The sequence below is a fragment of the Chaetodon auriga genome, chromosome 3 (assembly GCF_051107435.1).
Source record: "Chaetodon auriga isolate fChaAug3 chromosome 3, fChaAug3.hap1, whole genome shotgun sequence".
NCBI classification, from domain to species: domain Eukaryota; kingdom Metazoa; phylum Chordata; class Actinopteri; order Chaetodontiformes; family Chaetodontidae; genus Chaetodon; species Chaetodon auriga.
Window position 1 is genome coordinate 14,587,405 of NC_135076.1, and position 23,535 is coordinate 14,610,939.

Sequence of the window (23,535 nt, forward strand, 5' to 3'; positions counted from 1 at the left end):
GAAAACACCAGCACATGCAAAACTCACACTCACTAACGGCCTCACACACATCACAGTTGATTAACGGTGGCCATTGGAAGGATTAGACATTTCCAGAATTTTCCTCTAAACCAGATATCACCAAGCTTGAGTCACAGCTGTCTTTGGAGCTGGAGTGTCCGCAGAACAATGACTGCCTGAGCAAACCAGTGATTGTAAAGGGAGCAAGGTATCAGCAGCCATGGGGCTTTAAAGCTTGCTGGTTGACATTCAGGGCCATTTACATTCTGCCGCTCTGAGCCTCCATCAAACCTGCCCATATGATACTTTTCCTATCTGTCCTTTCCCTCCTCCTTACAACTGCAGCCGTTGCTGTGATTTCTCACTGAGCTGTTTCCACTTTATATCTCTGAGAGAAAATACTTTGTTGGATTTGTGTGAAGTATAAGGTGGCAGAAGCTGGCAGTAGACACACGAGTATACACACAGTGGATCTACAAAGCATCCATCGCGGTACCTATCCATATGTATGCCTGCCCTGCAGTCATGCAGAATTGTGTCTACTGATAAATCCTTAACATAAAAACTGAAATATAAAGAAAACCAGCCGCCATGCATCCAATTAACATCTATGCAGCCCGCTTCATCTGCAGAAGCAGGGAATGTCCAAAAAAAAAGGAAAATAAGATTTAGGTCAGTTTGCTTTTAATTACCACGCTCATTTATTCATTTATTCAGCAAGGAAAAAAATTCCCTCTGTCAGGGAAGCAGAAACACTGCATTGAAATGCAAACAGTACCTCCATTAGAGGATCTTCTGAGAGGAAAGAGAGGAGAGCAGGACAGAAAGATGCAAGGGGAATTTTTCTCTCTCTCTCTCTCTCTTCTTATCCTTCTCAAAAAATCTTCTGCTGGATCCCAGCTTGTATCTTTGATGCGTCAAGAGTTGAGTTTGAAGCAGGAGCTGACAGACGGCTGTGTAATGTGCGCGTTTCTTGCCTGCATCCGTAGATGTTCTGAGCAGCAGCAGTGCGAGTGCATGAAGACATAATACCTGTGGTGTTCATTATAGAAATGATCATACTTATTATATCATGATGAGTCCATCTGATCAGCGTGTCTGAAACACTTTCCCAGTGGAAGATTGCACCCTGTTAAGCCATACTGCACCAAAAGTGCAGTGTTTGTACTGTGCAGGCCTTCAATTTTGGGCTGAGTCAGGCTGATGGCTTTCGCATGTTCTGTGGGGGCAGCTGAATGGGATCCGGTAGATTTGGTGGGTTGATGGCGAGTGGTAATACCTATAAAGCTAATTAAACCCCTAAAATGCTTCGAAGAGTGCACCATGTCTACACCGGCCACACTTACTAAATAAAACCAGCTGGTCAGTCACTCCAAACACAACATCCAACCCAGCTCTTTCTGCTCTTTGCAGAATGGCTCTAGTGAGAAGCGGGAGGTTCGTCAGTTCCAGTTCACGGCGTGGCCTGACCACGGCGTACCAGAGTACCCGACCCCCTTCCTGGCCTTCCTCCGTAGGGTGAAGACCTGCAACCCGCCGGACGCCGGACCCATCATCGCCCACTGCAGGTCAGTAGCAGTGTTTTTGTTTTGCTCTAAGAACCAAAGTGTTCTTTATTTAAACTTGCCTTTTTAAAGCGGGGCAGTTTTATGTGCCCCTGTGGTTAGCTCACTGCTACTCTGGTGTGACCTTGGAGCAAAATGAAGCCTAACCCTGCACATGGAAGAGATATCCATTTATTATTTGTGCCCCTGCCCCGAGTGTGTGTGTGTGTGTGTGCCCGTGAGCAAACAGAATGGCAGAGCTCCTGTATAACTGCTCTTATACATTACATAACACACATTATACAAACACATGCTCTCTTTCTTACCAGCCTTCCATCTTTTCTTTTCTGCATTGGTGCCATCATCTTTTTAAGGCATCTCTTTTTTTCTCTGCTTTTATTCTCTCCACCTCTGTCTCCTTTTTTTCCCCTCTCTGTGAAAAGCCTCTCAGTAATCCCTTCCCATCTTTCTTGCTTCTCCCTTTTTGCTCCTTAGCCCTTCCTCCTTTTACAAGCGATATTTCTCAAATGGCTTATTCAAATTGAAACCTTCCTTTTTGTCAAGATAAGAAGACTTCAGTGAGTCCAAAGCACCACACAATAAAACTGAAATTTGACAGCCTGCTTCGCTCGGTCTCCATCACTGTCCTCTTGTTGTTCTATCTGTCATTTTCAGTTGTTTCTGTATTCCCTCTCTAGCTATCTCTGTTTTCCTCTCTTCCTCAATTATTTAAAATATAACACCAACAAGTCCATAAGCATTACTGGACATACATAATCGCCTCAAGTTTTAATGTTTACCACAAATTACAGTTAGATTCCTGCAACACAAATGTGGCGGGCGCTTAGTATTAAGAAAATAAATATTCAAAGGCACAGCACCCTGAGAATATAAGACCCTATGAATAAGAGCAAGTGAGAAATGAATTTCTGTTAATCAAAGCTCTTTTTTTTGTCTCGTGGCTTAGCGCGGGTGTCGGCCGGACAGGTTGCTTCATCGTCATCGATGCCATGCTTGAGCGTATCAAGCACGAGAAGACGGTTGACATTTATGGCCATGTGACGCTGATGCGCTCACAGCGGAACTACATGGTGCAGACAGAGGACCAGTACAGCTTCATTCACGACGCGCTGCTGGAGGCGGTGGCCTGCGGCAACACTGAAGTGGCTGCCCGGAGCCTCTATTCCTACATCCAGAAGCTGGCCCAGGTGGAGAGTGGGGAGCACGTCACCGGCATGGAGCTGGAATTTAAGGTACAGACTATGGAGCAACTTCCCTGATAACCTTTTTAAGTACAATGCTGTAACTGAAATTACAGGTTTTTACGCTTAAGCTCTATCTCTTTTTCTTTTCACTAATAAGCCATGACAGTGTTGATTTAAAACTACCACTGGGGTCTGACATGTAAATTACAGGACAGGCTGCCTGTAGTTTTGTGCAGGAAAAATACAGGCACCAATTAAAATTGTAAATGACAGCTGAAAAACTCACTTGGCAAAATGAGCCAACGTGAAGGCAGCACACACACACTACAAATAACAAGTGCGATCAGACGCTTTAATCACATTATCACATTGTTTGTACTGTTAGATCAGCGTCTGAATTAACTTTGCACGCTTTGAGCTTCATCATAACTACATAATGCAAACCTGCAGTAAACCAGACATATTTTTTTAATGTTTGTGGAATAAAAAACAAAACAAGAAAAATAAAACAAATAAAAAAAAACGTAGGCTGTACATTTGACTGGAGGCATAATCTCCTATTTCATGCGTCTGCGACATTCCCCTCCCTTACAGCAGGTGGCAGCATGTAGAACATTAGCTGTAACGTAGAGTGATGAGGAGTCATCAACTGAAAGAAAGGGCAGTAAAACAGGAGGAAGAGGGGGAATGATAAATGATGATTGTGAGAGGGATGGAGGAGCCTCCCTGCCAAAGCCTGTCTAAACATAAGTGGTGTGTGGACAGCGGTAGGGCTTGAGGGACAGCCCAGGACAGGGTGCTGCAAAATTTCCCTTATTTTCAGCTATGCCGTAAACGCTACGACACCTTGTCTTAAGCAAGTGTAAGCCTTTTAAACGAGGCTCACTGCCAGCTGTGTCTTACTGGAAGTTATTTTGGATGCAAATCCAGTTTCTTTGCCTTTGATATTTTTTGCTCTTCATCATTATTTGCGGTCTGCTTAACTGTTGATTGCAATAATGACTTTTTAATGTGAGATCATACATTTCTTTGCATTTTGATGCTTGAACAAAGCATACGGTAAAGTGGTTCTTGGCCATCAGCTGTGTTTCTGACGAGAAACTATGAAACAAACGAGGAGACTGGGGGGATGTAAAATAGATGATTACAGGAGCTGACTGGGGGAACTGGGAGAATAACATTTTGGTCGAGTGGAGATGCTGTTTGAAGCAAATGTTTTTATGTCGGAGAAACTGGGCTGGGCCTCAGACAAGAGTCAGCTTTCTTTTCAGCTTCTCAGTCATACAGACATAATGTAGAGTAGAACACAGATTAAAGCAGCCTTATTTACATTTCAGCTATTTGTCAGTTTATACTACACCTTCAGTACAAGTAACACAATCTCATGTGGACTAGAAAGCAAATGTCCCTCATTTTTTTGAGCCTCGCTTCAATAATTTAATCACTTGGATACACAGTATTTGAATTATTATTGTTTTTGTTGCAGAGCTAGAAAATGGAAATATTGAAGCCCTTCACTGTTTTGCCACAATGTTCATTTTGGAGGATTTGGAATAATATGCTTAAGCAAAGAAATTGGGTTTAATCTAGCGGGCACAAGACAAAGGCTTTGACTGAAAGCAGCATGGATTTGAGTTTAGGTTTGAGAAGGAAAGAATGTGGGATTTCTTCGAGAAATTCCTGACAAAGCAGTAGGTGAGGATAGACAGCCAGGCACAGTGTTAACATAGATCTCCATTAAAGATCTTAACATTCATCAACTTATAAACTCACCTCAGCTTTGACGCCGTAGTCAGTATCTGCTGACCTTGAATTGCACACACACTCACTCTCAAATCATCTATCATCCTGCCGTCGCCATTCACCAACACGGCGCCCCCTGCCAAGAAACAATAATAGTGCTGGTGTGTTTCGACCTTTTTTTTTTTTTACTCGCTGGTGCACAACGGCGATGGAATCTCCACCGCCATCTGTAACAGGGATAGTGCTGAGCTGGCGTCAGGAGTCAAACGGGGATTAATAACATCCACACTACAGTCAGGATAGAGAAGAGGTGTGTGTGAAGAAGGGTGGGGGAGCTAAGTAATTAATACTTGATGATGACAAATGGAGGTGGATGGCAGGGCAAGTGGAGGGAGGAACGTTTGGCTAATGAACAAAGGGACGACTGTATGCTAACGTGGCACTAAGGAAGTGATTCGACAGAATGCTGCACTATAGGGACAGGTGGGAGGGTATTGTCATTCTCAGGTGGGAAACGGCGTCGTGCAGAGTTAAGCTGTGACTGGTGGGACTCACGGGAGATTGGCGGGGAGAATGAACCGAGAAGAGGGACTTGTCGTGAAGTTGTCAGCCTAGTGCTTTCTGGCATATGCGCGTGAATAACAGGCATGTTCAGGCAAAGAGCTGTACATGTAACCAAGCAAGAGACGTATTCAGCATCACACGCCGCACGAATCATAATTAATACAGTTTGCTAGGACAACTGTTTGATGATGGGTTTAATTGTCTGTTGGGGTTATGGCGAGGCCAGGTTAGGATTAGTATAATCTCAGTTTAGCAAATCCTGTGTTCTGATATAAAACACCAAATACGATTATCCCTATTATGGTGAAACACTCTTAATGTAACAAGATATACTGTACTATAAATGAGAAAGGAGCTGCAGACCATGAGCAGAGGTACCCCATGTGCTCCTTTGCCCTGTTGGATGACAGGTTGCCAGATCTGGCTCCCTTCCCTGCACCGTCTGTGGTGTTTGGTGGTGTTGCTGAAGGCCTCTTTAGCGCTGCCAGGCCACCTCAAGCCTTTCCAGGTGCCTTTGTGAAACACAGATCAAAGGGAGGACAGTAGCAGGGGAGGAGGAGAAGGGCTGGACGCTCTCCAAGTGGCCACTGACTCAGAGAAACTGGTGCTATGGGAGAATTAGACAGAAAGAGAGAACAATGGACTAATGGGAGAAAGAGTTGTTGCTCACTTTTAGATTCAAAGAGGGATACTTTCACTTTTTGACAACCATGGAGAGACAGAGAGTCCAGGACATAAATCTGCATCCCCACCTACTTTTTAGAGGGATCAGTTTCAACTTATCTCTCTCTCCTCCCCTGTAGCAATGCTGCTAGTGTCTTCAGTGCGCCATGCTTTTCTCTGTCTGAAAGGGGCCCCAAACAATCTGATTAGGTTGTCTCCCATTTGCAGGCAAATGCTAACAAGCAAACGCACACACACACACACACACACACACCCAAACACACACACACACATTCTTTGTTGAGACGCTGAAGCCAATAGGAAGCGATCATAAGACTTGCTGACCCACTGAGATCCCTCTAACGACGATGATGTAGCAGCACAGCTTTTGATTTCGGTCATTATGCAGTGTTTGTGTGTTTGTCTTTCTGAACATCCCTGCGTGAGTCTGTGTTTCACGCACACATACAACACTGCCATTATCAAAGGCAGTGGTGACCCACTTTTAGACAAGTTTTCTGTTTCGTACGGACTTGATCCAGAGGCTTGTTAGTCTGGGCGTGTGGCATATTTTCCATCTTTCCATCTGACCCGGCAGGACCCCACAAGTAGCAAAAGGGGATGAGGCCATTGAATGGCTTTCCGATAAATATATTCTTGATAAACTGTGTCCCTTTGAAGCTGTCCCATCACCGGTAAAGCAGATTAGGTTGGGTTTGCTTTATTACTTTCTGTCATTGATATACTCCTTTCTTGATCTGTCCTCCCCTCCATCCTCATTTCCCCATCTCCCCTCCTTTTATCCTCCCTCCTTCTTCTCTCTCCTCTTTTCATGCCTCCTCTTTCCTCTCTGTAACTACCGTTGCCTCTGCCAATTCATTCCCTCTTCCCCTCGCCACTGTACCTCCTTTTCATCTTCTTCCTCCCCCGTACCTTTCATTCCACATTTTCTGTGTTACACTTTCCCCGTCTGTATTTTTCTAACCTCACTCTCTTTCTGTGCATTCCTTCCCTCCATCTTTTCCCCTCCAGCGTTTGGCCAACTCCAAAGCCCACACGTCGCGCTTCATCAGTGCCAACCTTCCCTGCAACAAGTTCAAGAATCGGCTGGTCAACATCATGCCCTATGAGACTACACGCGTCTGCCTGCAGCCAATCAGAGGCCTAGAAGGATCTGACTACATCAATGCCAGCTTCATTGATGGATACAGGTAGGAGGAGGGGTGAAATGATGGGAAACATGCAGGCAGGTTATGAGGTGAGGTGACGCCGTTGCTGTCTCTTCTATCGCCAGGAAACTTTAAATGTTTATCTCGGAGAAGTTAAACTTTAAGATAAATTGGTGCCGAGAGGGTAGAGTTGATGAGGGAAGTGGGGAGGTGATTTAAGTACAATAGTAAGATGTCTAATTCTAACAGCAAATGTAGACGCGTTCCTTTTTTGTCTTTGCGATCCCCAAGGTGAAATCACACAGCCTTCAAGAATCTGTCAAGTATCAGCAGGGACTTTTTAAGTGGTGCTGCAGAAATTTGAATCTGCTGTGTTAAAAATGATTGATTAATTGTACAAGCCAACATAAACGGTTTTAATAAGGGATTTCTGTGTACAGGCAACAGAAGGCCTACATTGCGACACAGGGCCCTCTGGCAGAGACTACAGAGGACTTCTGGAGAATGCTGTGGGAGAACAACTCCACCATTGTAGTCATGTTGACCAAACTGAGAGAGATGGGACGGGTAGGTCATAAACACACATGGACACAAACTTTTGATTTATGTCATTGCTTAATTGATGGAAGGTGTCAGACAGCCAAAAGGAAAATGAAATGAAAAATAAATCATGGTCAAAATGGTTTTGTCTACAGGAAAAGTGTCACCAGTACTGGCCAGCGGAACGCTCTGCCAGGTACCAGTACTTTGTGGTTGATCCCATGGCAGAGTACAACATGCCCCAGTACATTCTTCGAGAGTTCAAGGTCACAGATGCCAGGGTAAGACATACCGTGGATCAATTGCGGTTTTTCAACAAACATAGTAACTGCAGCACTCTGTTTGCAAAGTGCGTTGGTGATATAACTATTTGAACACTCGACACCGTGATAATAATTTCCCATCGCAGTTATAGGTGCTGTGTTAAATAGTTGCCAGTAACCATAAGCATCTGTAGTAAATACTAAACTTTCCATACCAGCCCCATGGATTCAGCACATTACAGATCCTCTATTTTACATATATAGAGACACCACTGTCTCAGTAGCCTCAAAAGACCAGAATGCCTTGCACTACCAAATTATGCTGTGATTTTCACAATTGCACTTGCGACCCACCCTTCACTGGAGTATGGGAAATGTAGGAGATCAAAGAAATTAGGTCACATAAACACAGAAACATCCTTTTTTTCTCAGCAGTTCCTAAAATGGCTTTGATATCATCATTTTCCTCTGTAGTTAGACGTGTTTCCACACGAAAAACAAGATATCATGACGTTATGTTGAAAGTAACTTCATTCAAATATTCGTGAGAGCTCACAACCAAAGTGACTTTTCTTGCCCCCAACTGTTTCTAACATACTGTACAGTAGTGTAGTTATGTTTTTACCTCAGGATTTCTTTTTTTGGTCCAATTGGGTCAATCAGGTTGAAGCAGCAGCAGCAGCAGAAATCAAACTGCTTCCTTTCTTTGCCAAACAGGCTGACATATCCAGTGATTTCCCAGGCGGGGGGGGCAGGTACTCAGCAGCCATCCTGTTTGTATTACAAAAAATTAATATATTATATCTCCACACATGCACTTATACACCAACTCACACAATCCACAGTGTGGAAATCAAATATAAATGCTGTTCAAGCTTGTACGCAATCGCCCCACACATACATACACACTAACACATTAACACACACTCTTAAGCATAAGCATTTTTCTGTTGTGATCGGAGCCGTGTGAGTATACCGATTATATTTTTTGGAATATACACTTCTTTTTTTATACGTAACCCTGTGCAGTATGCAAAATATCTCTCCGAATGGACACACACACACACTCACTAACACACAAATGTGTACATAGGCTCACATTCAGCCACATGCATTTAACACATTTTACACACACCCATGCAAACGCACACCACATGTTTTTATACATACACATACAGAATGTATGTTTTAACCTGTGAACACTCATGCACACATGCACACATCTTGCCCAGCGCACTGGTCAGCGTTGGTGTCTTTCACAGGATTGTTAAAGCAGGCTGAATCATCAGCAGCAAACGGAGTGAAAGTCATAGCTCTTCATCAGAGTGAAGGGAACAAAACATAGGGAGAAGATGATGGTTCAGACAAGATGTTTGGAGGTGTGAAAGAGGAGGCCGGGTCAGTGTAGAATGTTAAGAAGCAGCGTTTGTGAAGCTGTGTGCGTAGGTTTTTAACCCCATATTACTGACAGAGTATGCATGTGAGAGCGTGTAAACTGGATATTACCACACATACCATAGATTACGCAGATACATGCGTGTTTATGCGTTTGTATGCGTGTGCGCGCATGCCTCTGTGCAGTAATAGCATAGGCTCCACGCCTCAACACTCACATCTAGCGAGCCAGTCACGTATTTAATCACACAATTTGACACGCCGCGTGGGCCCTCAGGTTGTGTGTTAAATTTTCCTCTCTTTTTTTCTGTCCCCTCTTGTTGTTTTTTTTTTTTTTTTTTTTTTTTTTGCCGTGCTTGGTTTATTGTGTTGTTGTCTTTGCCCCTCTTTCACTTTTAATCCCCCTGCTGAGGGAAAATGTTTTTGAGATGAAAAACAAAGACTACAAAAGAAAGAAAACATGCAGTGCGTCATAAAACAGGGGAGGGGACATGGGATGCTGTACAAAGAGAGACGGTACATCGGGCTTAACTTATTAGAATCCAAATCACTGTGTGTCAAGTACAATCAATGCACATGAATACATCTTGGCTGCATCAGTGCAGTAACATATCGACAGCTAAGAGAGCAACACAGTGCATACTGACATATGGGACAGCAGGACTTCACATTCAGAGCACAAGGATTCAATAGACAGATTATGCATATCCTGACATACAATAGCTGCACATGTCATATATTCAGCATTCCCCGCCTCAACTGCTGCATTTAGCATGCTAGCAGCAGAGGGGGAGGTTTAGCTTGTGGCAAAAATCAAAATGAATGAATGAATTTGAAAGCGCAGCTACCATGGCAACACCCATGATGACAGCAGAGGTACTTTATTACGAGCTCGGTGTGATGTATGTCATTTTTGACACAGAGCAACAAAACATTGCGAGCTTTGCAAGGTCATGTAATCATAGTTGAAACCTTTTTTCTGGTCACTGCCAAATTATGACTATGTAAAGTTCTTTCTAGTGTTTCCTGCATGCAGCACACTGGCCTGATGTGTGCTTGCTGGACTGGATGGTACCTCAAAACCAGGGAAAATTGACTATTAGCTATTTTTATGCAGAAGCCAGTGTGGGCTCTCATTAGTCTCCAGTTGTATGACTGATTCTTTAGAAGAGCACCTACATTCGCTTGATGCATCTACATCAGGAGACAAATATAACTGCTGTAATCCACATGTATACAGTTCTTGCTTTTATGACCTCTTGAGCATTGGAGGCAGTGTAGGCAGTCGCCAGCAGTCACACACAAGGACTTTCTAAGGTTGTAGCCAATAACATACATACTGATTGTTACCTTTCTGACTGCTTGCCAATTCACTGGCTCTGTGCATAAATGTAATTGTAAGTGCACAAAATTTTCTACTGGGGCAAAATAATTCTGCTTCTTAGCAAATTGTTTCACAAATGTTATCAGAGCTGATAGTATGTCTCTCAGTGTAAATTCACATTCCTGTGAATTAGATAATTTAGACAAAATTACTCTATACCTAATTTAAGAGTCTAGAAATCTACAACAGAAGGGAGGAATACCTAGATCCCACTGGACTCACCAACTGAGTATTAATCAAATTGCGCCTTTGCCGTGTGACCAAATGGGACCAGAATGTGTGAGAATGACACATCATGTCTAAACTGAGGTCTGCTGCACGGAGAAGTGAGAAACAACTGGAGGAAAGAGCACCTGGTGGTCTTAATTGCTGGTGGCATCAAGCAGGCAGCGCGTCTCAAGATGCAAAACTGCTTCGCTTTGCTCACTTTCCTCAGCAATGTATTCTCTCCGAGACAGCTTGAAAAGAACTTTCTTTACAAGGACATGACACAGAAGAGTTGACTGTGCTTTATCAGACTTGATAATCCACTCCACAGCAGATCGCTTCACTGTGTGTGAAAAAATGGCATTTTTTTTTTGCATTGGAAGCAAGTACACCACTAAAACAAGGTTATAACAATCAATGTAAGATTCAGTTTTTAAAATGGACATTTTGTCTAGTAGACTTGTCAGTGTGTCGGGGTTTTTCAGTTTTTCCGTTTTTTTGTTTTGTTTTGTTTGCAATTTTCACCATCCAATCCCACCTCCTCTCCTTTAGTCCTCCACTCTCGCTTCTTACCTCCATCGCTCCACTCATCCATCAGGTCGCTGTATCGATCGCATGGCAGGATTATCCTATTCAACATGGTGTCTGGGAGAAGACGCTTGTCATGGCAGATACACTATTGATTAGCTTTAACTAGGACCTACTCGTTGCAGCACACACACACACACGGACACACAGGAACTAGGCAAAGGAGAAAATAGAGACAATTGGGTCTGAGGTAAAGGACAGGAGCGGGAGAGGAGAGGACACGCCGTCCCTCTGTGGTCAGGTGTGTGTGTCTTTGTACATCTGTTCATCCTTATTTCTATTGTGGAGGGAAAACACATCAACAAACACTGTTTCATTTGAACGTTGAAATTTGGATTATGTTCTTAGAAGGAGCCAATGAGTGTGGGTTGGTTGGGTGAGGGGGTGGGTTTCAAACCCCAATGAGTGACTGTAATGACGTCTTACTGTGCATCAAATGTATCCACTAAGAAAACATGAGTAAAGATCCTCTCTGACCTGTTTTTTTCCAGACAGCCACTGACTCTTGCTCTGTACTTACACCTTCTCCCCTCTCCCCCTCTCTTCTGATCTCCACCTCCTGTCCTCACTTTATGCTCACTGTATTTGCAGGATGGCCAGTCCAGGACAGTAAGGCAGTTCCAGTTCACTGATTGGCCAGAGCAAGGCGTGCCCAAATCCGGGGAGGGATTCATTGATTTCATTGGCCAGGTGCATAAAACCAAGGAGCAGTTTGGACAGGATGGACCGATCTCTGTCCACTGCAGGTAGGGGTCTCACTGTCATATTTTCTCTACTGCACAGCATCCAAGACCCAAAAACTGTATGTTATAATAAAGGTTTTCTTTAAAAGAGGAGCGCGATATGCTGTATTTCCAGGCACAGCGGCATGTTCAGTACACTTTCCTTCCTGAAAGAGATATAAGGCTTAAAGCATCTAGACAAGATTAAATCACTTCTTAAGGTGGTTATTGTTTTGCAGCACAGCACCTCCTGCGGAGCAGCTCTAACAGCATCATCAGATACGATCCCTCCTCTCCTTTTTGCCACCGCAGTACTCTACCTCCGCTCCTCCACAGGCCCATCTCCTCCATAATTGATAAGGCTGAGATGCGGCTTGGCATTTGCAAAGAGGAGGCACATGAAATGATACAGCCATTCTTTTTGGTTTTTATGATAGCTCTGTGATGCATTTTTCATCACCTCGAATGTAGCTTCCAAGGTAACCTTCATCATTAACTTGACATGCCAGACTCCTGTAGAAACCGATATTTGGCAGTGGTCACCACTAAGACCACAGATTATTCTCATTCATCCATAGACTTTGAGTGGGATCTGAATGAGTTGTTAGCTTTTGTTGCTGGACAATGGATGTCTTTGATAGGCCTGTTTTTTATCCTTTGCAAGTCCAGTAAGGAAGAAAAGAAATGTCAAGAAATACCTTTAACAAAGACACATACCTATATGAGATCCACCGTAGATGGTCTTTCATCGCTTTGATTGGCATTCATTTAAAGGCTTTAGAATACAACTGAATGCGACAGCGTTAACAGACAAAGGTGTTAACACACTGAATAATTTCCTGGCTGTCTCATGAACATGATTTACTTTTGAAGCAGAGTAGGTGTCACATTTTCTCCACATTTCTATCACACAGGCGCCATGACATCATCAAACATAACATCACCCCCCGTGTTTTAAAAAGCAATGATGTCACCAGCCATCAAATGGGCCCCAGGGAGTTGTAAGAGGTGTCAGGGAAGCTCCAATAAGACAGAGTTATTCCTCCCCTCTGTGAGGCCATTATTGGAGAGGGAGGGCGCCGTCTTAAGCTGACAAAAAGGCACACAGGCAAACGGAACGGCCAAAGTCACGTGACTGTGTTATGTTCAGCTAAATGCACAGTTCAAGCATCCTTGACACATCTCCATGAACTCGGTTTGATTTTTGCGAGTAGCGTAAGAGAATTAACACATAGGGTGTGCAGCCTGCAGCGTTGTAAATCATTAAAAGAGGAATAGAAAACATTACAATGCTGCACTGTTAATTGTGCACTTCGGTTACCTGCCGTCCTTTTAAATACTCTGTGTTAATTTTGGAATTCTATAAAGTCTTTTTTTTTTTCGAGAGTGGGTGTCATTTTGTCTAAAGGCAGATGTCTAATTTGCAAAGTTTTTTATGAGTAGTGATGTAAAAAAAAAAAAAAAAAAAGAATTGGTTTCTTTGTCTGTCACTACCTCCTGCTCCTCCCTATCATCCTCCTCCTCCCCTCCCTCCCTCCCTCCCTCCCTCCTCCTCCAGGCTTTTCATCTCCGAGTGGGGAGCTTATGCCTTCCTTTTCTCTTACTCTTTCGTCTTCTGTCACCGGCCTCCCTCGTCTGTCATCCCTCTGTCTATTTCTTAATCCTCTCTCTCTCCTTCTCTCTTTTCCTCTCCATCCGTCCAGCCATTCTCCCAGCCCTCCTTTCTTCCACTCCCACCCTCTTTTCTTCTTCACTCCTCCTCTCCCCTCCTCAGCCACTATCTAATAGACCCACATGCTTTTTGTCATTAATTGCCTGATTACTTCCTGTGAATGGGGACACCAAATCCTCTCAGTCTGCAGCGGCTCGGCAAGCCTTCAGATTTGGAGAGTCGATCTTCCTGGAGAGAGAGAGAGAGAGAGAGAGAGAGAGAGAGAGAGAGAGAGAGAGAGAGAGAGAGAGAGAGAGGGAGAGAGAGAGGGAGAGGAGAGCTCTGAGTGCGTTTAAAAGTCCATGTGACAAGCTGTGACCAACTCCTAGGAAGAGGCTTTGGGGGGCAGAGAGACACTGCGGCGTGGGGGTTGGTAGCGGGTGGTCGTATGTTCTGCATGATTAGGCCCAGTGACTTCTGTGTTCGATATCATTTAATTTATTGTCAAATGAAGTCATCTTTTGTCCAAAGTCTAGCTTTGTCCCCCAACAGGCACACACATGCAGGCATACACACACACACACACACACACACACACACACACGCAAAGCAAAAGCGTCCGCAAACAGCCGTCGCTTTCACTCTTCACTCAACAAAATAGCATCGGAGGCTGGAAGAAGCCCAAATAAATCTGTTGTCATATCAATTATTGTTCCATTGGTGAAGTGGAAGTCATTTCACAGCAAAGCAGCTTAGAGAGGCAGCTCTCGAGTATTTCAGGATCCGACTTAAGACGCAGACTGTATTTCTGGAGAGCAGCAGGCAGACTTTTTCCACCGATGGGAGGGGCTTCATGAGACAAAATGCTTGGTCGTTTGTGTGCGTGATTTGAGCGTGTCCTTGAGGGCTCATTTTGTGTTCGACGAGGATGTTCATGCGCATAAAAGTGGATTCATGGAGTTCTCATGTGAAGATTGCCTCCTGGCTGACATCAACGTTGCGTTGCTCTGCCACAGGATGTCTGGCTATCAAAGGTTTTCGACTCTTTCAGGCAGTTAGAGCTGCGACATGCGATGTTGCCCAGTGCAGCTTTGCAACACGTTCCTGTTGTAGATATAGCATGCATTTTAGAGGAAATGTAGAATCTAAATGACTTAAAGATGACTGCTGTTTTGTAGGTCTTTGTTCAACTAATATAGAGTCATAAGTAACACACCAATAAGGGGCTAGAGGACCTCAGGCAGAGAGGAGACCGCAAAAAGACTCACCATTTAGTCACTGTGTGTGCGAGACTTATCTATAACATCCCTATTAATTCACTTTGTCATTATGTGTTTCCAGTGCTGGCGTGGGCAGGACCGGAGTCTTCATCACCCTCAGCATCGTCCTGGAGCGAATGCGCTATGAAGGTGTGGTTGATATCTTCCAGACAGTGAAGATGCTCCGAACACAGAGGCCAGCCATGGTCCAGACTGAGGTCAGAGGTCACACACAGACACACAGAGAAACATAAAAAGCTTCCAGTTAATTAACCGACAGTGACTTTAATGTAGCTGTTTTAGTCTCTGTGTAATGTATGTTTGAAATATCAGCTATCTAATCTGTATTACTGTCTTGTGAGGATATAGTCTGTCTGTATTTTATTTTTAATTAGAACTTGTCTGAAATTGTTAATCTCTCATGCTCATAGCAAACTCTGAATGGTTTGATTTTTTTCTGATGTATTTTTTTTATGTGTATCTTGCCTACAGGATGAGTACCAATTCTGCTATCACGCAGCTCTGGAGTATTTAGGAAGCTTTGATCACTATGCAACGTAAAAAGCCATCTCTTCCCCCCAGAATCCTGTCGCCCCCCTCAACAGTCTCCTGAGCCATAGAAACTTTGAAATTTGAAACGACAACAGCAGACGACAATAACACCATCATTAATTCAGACACACCCAACAGGATCCTATTGCAGATTTTTTTTTTTTTTTTTTTTTAGAAGACGACGGCCAACCAAGCAGTTTAGAATAATTCCAATTTGACCAAGAGACCCTTCATGAGGAAAATTGCCCATCATCTAGAAATGAAAATCCTCATCAGGAGAGGAACCAGACGCTGTGGCTCAAGCTGTGGGGCGGGAAACGATCAAAGTGTCAGACTGCTTACCTTACCTCAAGTGTTTCAATGTGGAGGACATTGTAAACATTCGTGGACATTTCTCTTCTCAAAAATATCTTCGTGATACAACGGTAACGAGCAACAGATAATGAAGGAGAAGGCAACAGCAAAAATCAGTGAGAGGCAGATGGATGTAGCCAAGATGGGGTGACTTTCTTGTTTGTTTTTTTTTTGATATGCCTCAGCGTAGAAGGGAGTTCAAGTATTTCTATCGACACATTTTGTGAGTGATATCCAGAGAAGTGACCAAGTTGCGGTTGCCTGAGTGAACACAAATGGTTTTCCCCAAAATCTGGTAAGACAAAAGCCTAAAAACAGAGGAAATGTAACCGGCAGGAGAACATCTGCCATCAAATAAAGCTTGAGTTTTTTACACTGTCCCGCCCACGATATGCATAATCTGTGTGGAAAAACACCATTAAAGTACACATCACACGTTCTCGAGCGCTAAGAGCTTAGAGAAGGCGCTGTCAGTGGTTGTCGGGGAAAGAAAGCAGCAGCACATATCTTAAGATCAGTTAATTCATCAATTATGAACTGCAAAATTAGTATCCCGAGCCAGGTAACCACAGTGATGTTGAAAAGTACCACAGGGTATTTAAAAAGTGCCCCAGGAGGCTCCGTCACCAGAGGAATGGGGGAAAACCTCGGCTGTTGCGAGGAGCCATGGCCGGGTCATCTTGCGGATGGTCAAGCTGGGAGAAATGGCAACCGTGTCCCATGATTTTTTACAATCACTCCTCTCTGTGGAACCATTGCATCGTGGGGCTTCGGCGTTAACATCCACCATTTTGAACAAGAGGTAAATGTGGTGGGCGAGAAGCTTTGGAACAAACAGAACAACCAAACAAAGATGGCCGCAAAGTTGGGGCTTTCTTTGTGTACAGTGACCAACGCTCATCATCGTTTCAAACTTTTTTGTCTTATGAGGAATTATCCGTTTTTTTTTTCTTCTTCTTCTTTGTTGTTATTTTCTGTCGAAACCAAACATGCTGCTTATCTCGTGTATGCTGTACGTGTGACTCTTAAGGGAGAGGAAACTGACGAACAAAAGATGCCAGCTCTGCTAACCGCTCGCGCCCAGGCGGGCATGACTGAAAGCGCATCCACGTGACAACATCGTCCACCGGTCTTTTCCACCTCTCCATTTACTTTTCCTGCCTCCTCTATAATCATCTATTTCATCGTGTAAGACACTCAAGAGTGGCAGAGGCCTGCTGCAGTGACAAAGCTGTATGTTCATGTGGTTGAAAAATTGGCCTTTAGTTCCACTTAGTATGTGTGTTTGGTAACAGGTGGATAAACAAAGTGGTTGCTTTGATTTCTTTCCTCCGTTTCATAGATGATGTCTCTGTGGATGCCACAGCCAGACCAGGCAGCCATGTTGGATCTCGATGCCATGACGTGATAATGAAATTCTTTTGGTACGAGTTACTTGCACATCCCTAAGAAAAAAAGAAAAGAAACTTGAAACAAATACTCCAAAAACAACTGCAGGTTGGATTTGACACACTAATGTATATGTGTGTGATTAAAAGAACAAACTAAAAAAAAGAAAGAAAAAAAAATCAAGCTTTTGAAGCCACCAGGTTATGATTTTGAGATCAGTCTTTTGGTAGAGTGTATGGATTCTGTGAAGGTGGGTGTGCACAAAAACCAGAGCGATGGACAGAACTGTGTGTAATCTTTTCTTATTTCCAAAAAAGCCTTATTGTTATTGTAACATTATGAAAACATTAATGTTGTATTATGACGACTTATTTTACATTACATAGTTGACTTTTTATTTTCTTTTTGGTTTAGTTTTTTAACAGAGATGTTGTATCACATTTTTTTAAAATATTAGCAGGAAAAGAGAAATGCTTATTTGTTCATATTACGTTTAAAGACATTCTATTTTTTCACTGTAGAAATGCTAAGTATAACATGTCTGTGTGTACGTGTGCATATATGTATTTATGTATATATATACTGCACACTCACACATGCATATATTTAAATGCAGAATATAAAGATATATTCAAACACTTAGTATTAATTCAGTTTTTCTCCTCATCATCTTTTTTTTTTTATACCAGCCAGCGCTCATGTTTGAAAATATGACTTTTTATTAGTTTCTTTTTGTTTGCGTGTTTGTTTTTTGTAATCTTAGAGACCTTTGTGTGTTTCTCGAGAAAAGCAGAAGTGGTGTCACCACACCTTAATCCTCTGCCTCCACTCACCAGTTAAACTTCTACCTCCGGGTAGACCCTGTGCCGATGAGGAGATGCCATTTTTAATCCTTGTTGAGGTTCGTTATTATCATTAACTTGTAGGCATTAGTTTCTTTGGATTTTTTTTTTTTTTTTGAGCAACTGTTGAATGACGAACTGGTCTACAAAATATCTAATCAATCAAAAAATTTCATAATTAAACTTTTTTGTTATCTTTGTCAGCCAAACTTCATATACTGTACCTTGATCGATCATGTACAGACTATGACCCTCACAGTTTTTAAGAAAATAGGTTTTTTTTTTCTTTATTTTCAGACATAATGTGGTCATTCATTTTGTTAGATATCCACTATGATCTAGAATATACCTGTAAATAAACAAATATATAGATTATATGTATTTGTATCATTTGACCCTCAAGATCTCATACTTTAAGTGGGACAGAATTACAAAGATCGAGGTTCTGCTCATATCCGACTTCCTGGTGTTTGTAAAGCCTGTTTTCTCTCCTTCTCAAATGTTCTTTCTCCTGCCCTGCTCCCTGCTTTTTAATTACCACTCGCTCTTTTTTCTTTCTTTCTTTTTTTTCTGCCTTTAATTTCCCCTGCTAGCAGTTAAACTGGGAAACAAGCCAGCTCTTGTTCTCACACCTATATCCTCAATGAGGGCATGAAATCAGCCTCAGTGATCTGCTGGTACAATTTAACTGAGGATGGGAAGGTAGTCCATTCTACCAAGCAACCATTTAATCCGGTAATCAACCTTCAATTCAGCGTCCTGTTACATCCTCATTCTCAGTGTGGACAGGAACTTTTTCCTGCCCTGGCATTAGCACAGGTTTACACCAGATAAGATGGACTTTTCTCTTTCACACCATGGATTAACTAGAGGGGTTTAAAATATGTTCTATTTGAATAATTAGACCTCCAACATCGCCAACTCCAACCAAAAAAGGCAACGACAAAGGTGTAGATTCTTAATTTCTTTGCTGCTGTGAGAGACAATAGCACCCAAAGGTGTTTTTCATTCCTTAAAAGTTTCCCCAGAAGGTCCCCAGAAGTCCAGCTGCCTAAAATGCCAAGGTGTCCATGAACACGTCATTGGCTGATGGACACATGCAGCTACACTAAAGGCCACAAATAGTTCAGTTGCAACATGACATGTTGATTTATTTTCTCCCTATTGCATTTTAAGCGTTGTATAGAACCATACTCTGTGTTTCTGTTCAGCTGTGTTTCGTTGTGGGATGCAGAAAGAAATCAGGACTCAATGAAACAGAGCAGTGCGGTGCAACCAAGGGAACCGAGACAACCAAAAACTTGCTGCAAATTCGCATTTCCAGCACGTCATTTCTGATCAGTGGGGACCTTTGAGATGTTTCATAATGAACTAAAATCGTCAGCTGAACTCTTTTGGAACTTGAAACAACTGGTAAAAGGGGCCCATGCCAAAAGTGAAACTGTGGAAGTCTTTGGAAGCTTGTGCAATGTGTTACTCTTTTGACTTCATGTAAAGATGCTAGACTTTTGAAAACAGCCGCCAAATTTACTGGAACGTGTCGCAGAATATTTCGGGGTGGGGGACTAACAAAAAAAAAAAAAACACTAACAAAAAATGACTTCAAAAAGAATAGAACATATACAGTACATACCGACAAAATGAAAAAGAACCCAAACTCAGCAAAATAGTTTTTCCTTTGTATGAGGGCCAAGAGCTATCACTTTCAAACTGTTACTTCTAACTGAAACAATAATTGGTTTAAAGCCACTGTGTATGTAGATATGTTGACTTTGTATTAAAGAAATGTTGTCTGAAAACCATTTTGCCTGTGATCTTTTTTTTTGCTGAAGCAGTACATTATGCGTGATTCTTCCAGATATCGCTCCTCATGTCCGATTGTCTGTCTACCTCCAGTATATTCCTGTCTGTGCTTAATCTGCAAATAGCTGGTAAGAATTACTTCACTACAACACTTAAATTACACCAGCATTTACTTTGTAGATTATTACACCGGAACCTGCATTGAAAAATCTGTGCTTCAAGAGCTCGCAGGACAAGTCATGAAGCACACAGATGGTGCGCTTCTTTTGTAGATAGATGGCTTGATTAGCTCCCTCCTATATTTGTCCACCAGCCTCTTCACAAACATGTCCCGAAGTGGCTTTAAGCCCCTCTTCAAGCTTGGTAAATGCCATCCAGACATTGATATTGGAGCAGAGGTAAACCTTCTCCTGGTGGTATTTGCTATCCCATCTATCCGCGAGTGAGGCTCTTCAGGTGTCTGATAACCTCAAAGTAAAATATCGGCCAAAGGAAGGGAATTTGGTGCCAAACCTTACCCCAAAGCAGTTTGCTAACTGTGCTTTGACACATCAACAGGAGTTACAGGAGAAAGTACATGACAGATGGATGTTGTTGTTTAGTCACACACAAATATTAAGTGCAAAAACAGCCGTCACTTCTTCATACGTCAGCAGACCTATTTGCCTCATCTTCGTGGATCTGCAGACTTCCGTGGAAATGCAGACAACTATGGGCTTCAGGACCCTTTTAGTTTCTTGAAAAGTAGTTCCTCAGACTTAAAATTCCAGGCGCTGTGGGTGGAAACACAGGTACTGTTTTTTTAAGAAGGTTTTCAACTTTTTTAGGAAAGCACGCATGAAGTGATGGCCATTACTTTTTAGTCAAAGCACACAACAATTGAGACAGCATTGAAAATGTGTGAATACTTCATTATTGCAGTTTAAGACCAGGATTTGCAGACTGTAAAAGCAGTCCCTTGTTCACCCCTTTTTCACTCTAGTTGTAGTGTTAGTGAGTATACGGGCTGTGAAATGAAGCAGTCACTCGTTAACCGCTTTTTCAAGGTAATTACAGCGTACATATTGGGTATGCAAGCTTTCATTTAAAGGACCAGAGTGTACGGTTTAGGGGGATCTGTTGGCAGAATACGGCAGAAATGGAATATTCATAAGTATGTTTTCATATAACACTGGCTCTAAACAGCTCATTACAGAGTTTTATGCAGCAACCGTAGGTTACCCAACATGCTTGAAATGGGAGGGACGGGGCAAGGGGTGTTCAGCTGGTTGATCTGCAACCTCACTGTGAGATGAAATCCCCCAAGTCTAAATTTGTTTGGGTTAATTTGGTTAATTCCTGTCCTTTTTCCCTTGTAGTAACTACCCAGCAGTTACGTCACTGGTACCTGGTACGAAATATTTAGAGACTAAAGAATCTAATGGTGGTTTGGTGAACCATCCCAGTCGAAAGCTGTCTCTCCTAAGACCTCACTGCTCATGCCCATTTGATTCACACGTACACCGGCAGCAGATGATGTGCCAATGAGCTCTTGTCACCTGAAACAGCGATTTGTGACAGCGTTCTGCTAAGTCGCAAGAGGATTGTCATTTATTAAAGGGTAATATGCGCAGAATGACACTCTGTTTCAAGGATGATGTTACTAATTGTCTGCTCAGAGAGCTGTGTTTCAGTCCATTCTTTTCTAATAGTGGCAAGCCAACAGACCGAGTGTGAGGGCAGGCGAGGAAGTGAATTAGGGCGGCGATTATGCAGTGATTCAGACAGCAGCTCATTAGGACCCAGCTAAGCAAGCAATCAACGAATCGATGTGACAGTGGACCCAAAAGCCACAGAAATTTGTAATAAATGGCAAAGCGATAAATTGGATTATCCACAGCCCTGTGGCCAAGCTCTTTCTGTTGCAAATGACAAATCAATCCAATCACGCCACGAAAAAAGCCAAAAGAACCAGGGAAGGGTGTTGCACCGGCCGCAGAGGTTATCTGTCTGAGATGTGCCTTGTTAAGGTTGTGGTTTTCCAGAGGTCATTTCTGTATGATATTCAGAGATCTAAAATATTCATGACAGACCATTAGGTGTTTATGACCACGTTTTATAATAAGAGATTTACTGACACTTGAACTCCAGCCAGAATAGTAAAGGTGTCAGAGGGGTGCCATGCCACATGCCTACTGATTCACAGACGAGAGAGCTCCTCCGCACTGAGATCTGGATGATGTAAATGAGCAGAGGAGGAGCAATAATGAATAAATAAAAAGCAGAAAAGGCAGGATCTCTTCTGAGCTCAGGGTATTCCAGGTACAAGTGATGGATCTTCTCCATTTACTTGTCAAATCATGATCACTGAATGTCATGAAATGCCATAGATAGATAGATAGATAGATAGATAGATAGATAGTCACATTAAAACCATTCAAGATGTGAGACTACAGCTGCGAACACTGCAAATCTATCCTGTCAAAACTGTTATTTTCGCTGAATTCTGCTCCCCCCCTCCTGAGGAAAGCCGAGACCTGTTTTCCCAAAAGGCTTTGCTGCCATCTGCAGGAGAACATATGCTATGTCATCATTGTCATAACCCCACTGAAGGCCAATTTCCATTCAATTAAATGAAAGATTAACGCAGATGATGTGTTGAAATGCACTGTCCTCTCCAGAGGCTCTTGCTTTCTCTATGCTAATTACTTCATTAAGAGATATGCTTCAGAATGCTGTTCAGCAGTGGCTTACACATTTCATTTTGCTACAGCGGCGCATAGAATCTGTGCATTTAGACAAACACCGATGACTTTGACCACAACAAATTGAGTTTTACTATACCACTGGATACTTTTACTTGTATAAGACATACATTGAGGAGTACCTTGAGTGCTGCATTCCCCCCTCCTCCCTGCTTTGGACTGCCTGTTTGATTCTCTGCCAGCAGTGAACGGTGGTATTTTAAAACTGCGCTGTGACATGACTCCTGTGTTTATGCCCTCATACTGTTATTTCCCACAGTCTCTTCTATGTTCCCTCCATCGTTTCTGTCTCTCTGTTTCCAGCCAGAGCTCGACTGCTGACTGATTGCTGCTATTAAAACAGGTTCCTGTTGGAGTGGGAAGAAGGGCTACTCTCATTTTCCCTCTCACTCTTGCTCTTTCGCTCACTCTGTCCTTCTCTTGTCCACCATTACTATTTCTTCCTCTGCCTGCACGACCCGCTCCTCTTTTTATGCTTGACACGTTGCCATGTTAGTGGCCTTGTTGTAAGGATGGCTGTGCTGATTGATCAGTCCAGTGCTGAAATATGTCCACAAACATTGGATGGACTACCATGTCATTTTTTACATGCAGTCATGGTCCCCACATGATGAGTCCTCGTTAGGGTTTTTCTCGGGTTGTCTAAGCCCTAACCCTAACCCTAATGAAAGATGATGAAGTTGCATTGTTATCTGTTCAGCCTTTTCAGCACATTGACTTAAATCTCCTTTAGAAAATGTCTCTCTGCAAGTCTTCCCCTAACCTTAACCATGTAGTTTGGTGTGTGTTCCTATCAGTGTGGGGTATTTTTGTCTGTTTGTTTGTTTAGGTATGATGCACTGTTGCAATAGGCAGCAGGAAGTAAAGCTTAGATTTTTTAAAAAAATAAGAGTTAATGTTCTGTTTTTGTTTTGTTTTTTTCAGTTTGAAGGACATTTGATTCATCATTTCCTG

At 42.7% G+C, this 23,535-nt stretch overlaps 1 protein-coding gene across 9 annotated transcripts in view; it reads left to right on the forward strand.

Moving 5' to 3' along the window:
* Window positions 1-19,836, forward strand: part of ptprsa (protein tyrosine phosphatase receptor type Sa) — a 228,216-nt gene extending 208,380 nt beyond the window's left edge. For all 9 annotated transcript variants that reach the window (XM_076725431.1, XM_076725441.1, XM_076725484.1 and 6 more), the window contains 8 exons: window positions 1,414-1,568; window positions 2,512-2,797; window positions 6,752-6,930; window positions 7,329-7,455; window positions 7,584-7,709; window positions 11,857-12,011; window positions 14,980-15,115; window positions 15,390-19,836. In XM_076725431.1, the coding sequence (XP_076581546.1) occupies window positions 1,414-1,568; window positions 2,512-2,797; window positions 6,752-6,930; window positions 7,329-7,455; window positions 7,584-7,709; window positions 11,857-12,011; window positions 14,980-15,115; window positions 15,390-15,458 (1,233 nt within the window). In that variant the 3' untranslated portion in view covers window positions 15,459-19,836. The remainder of the gene's footprint in view (window positions 1-1,413; window positions 1,569-2,511; window positions 2,798-6,751; window positions 6,931-7,328; window positions 7,456-7,583; window positions 7,710-11,856; window positions 12,012-14,979; window positions 15,116-15,389) is intronic.
* The last annotated feature ends 3,699 nt before the right edge of the window (window positions 19,837-23,535 follow it).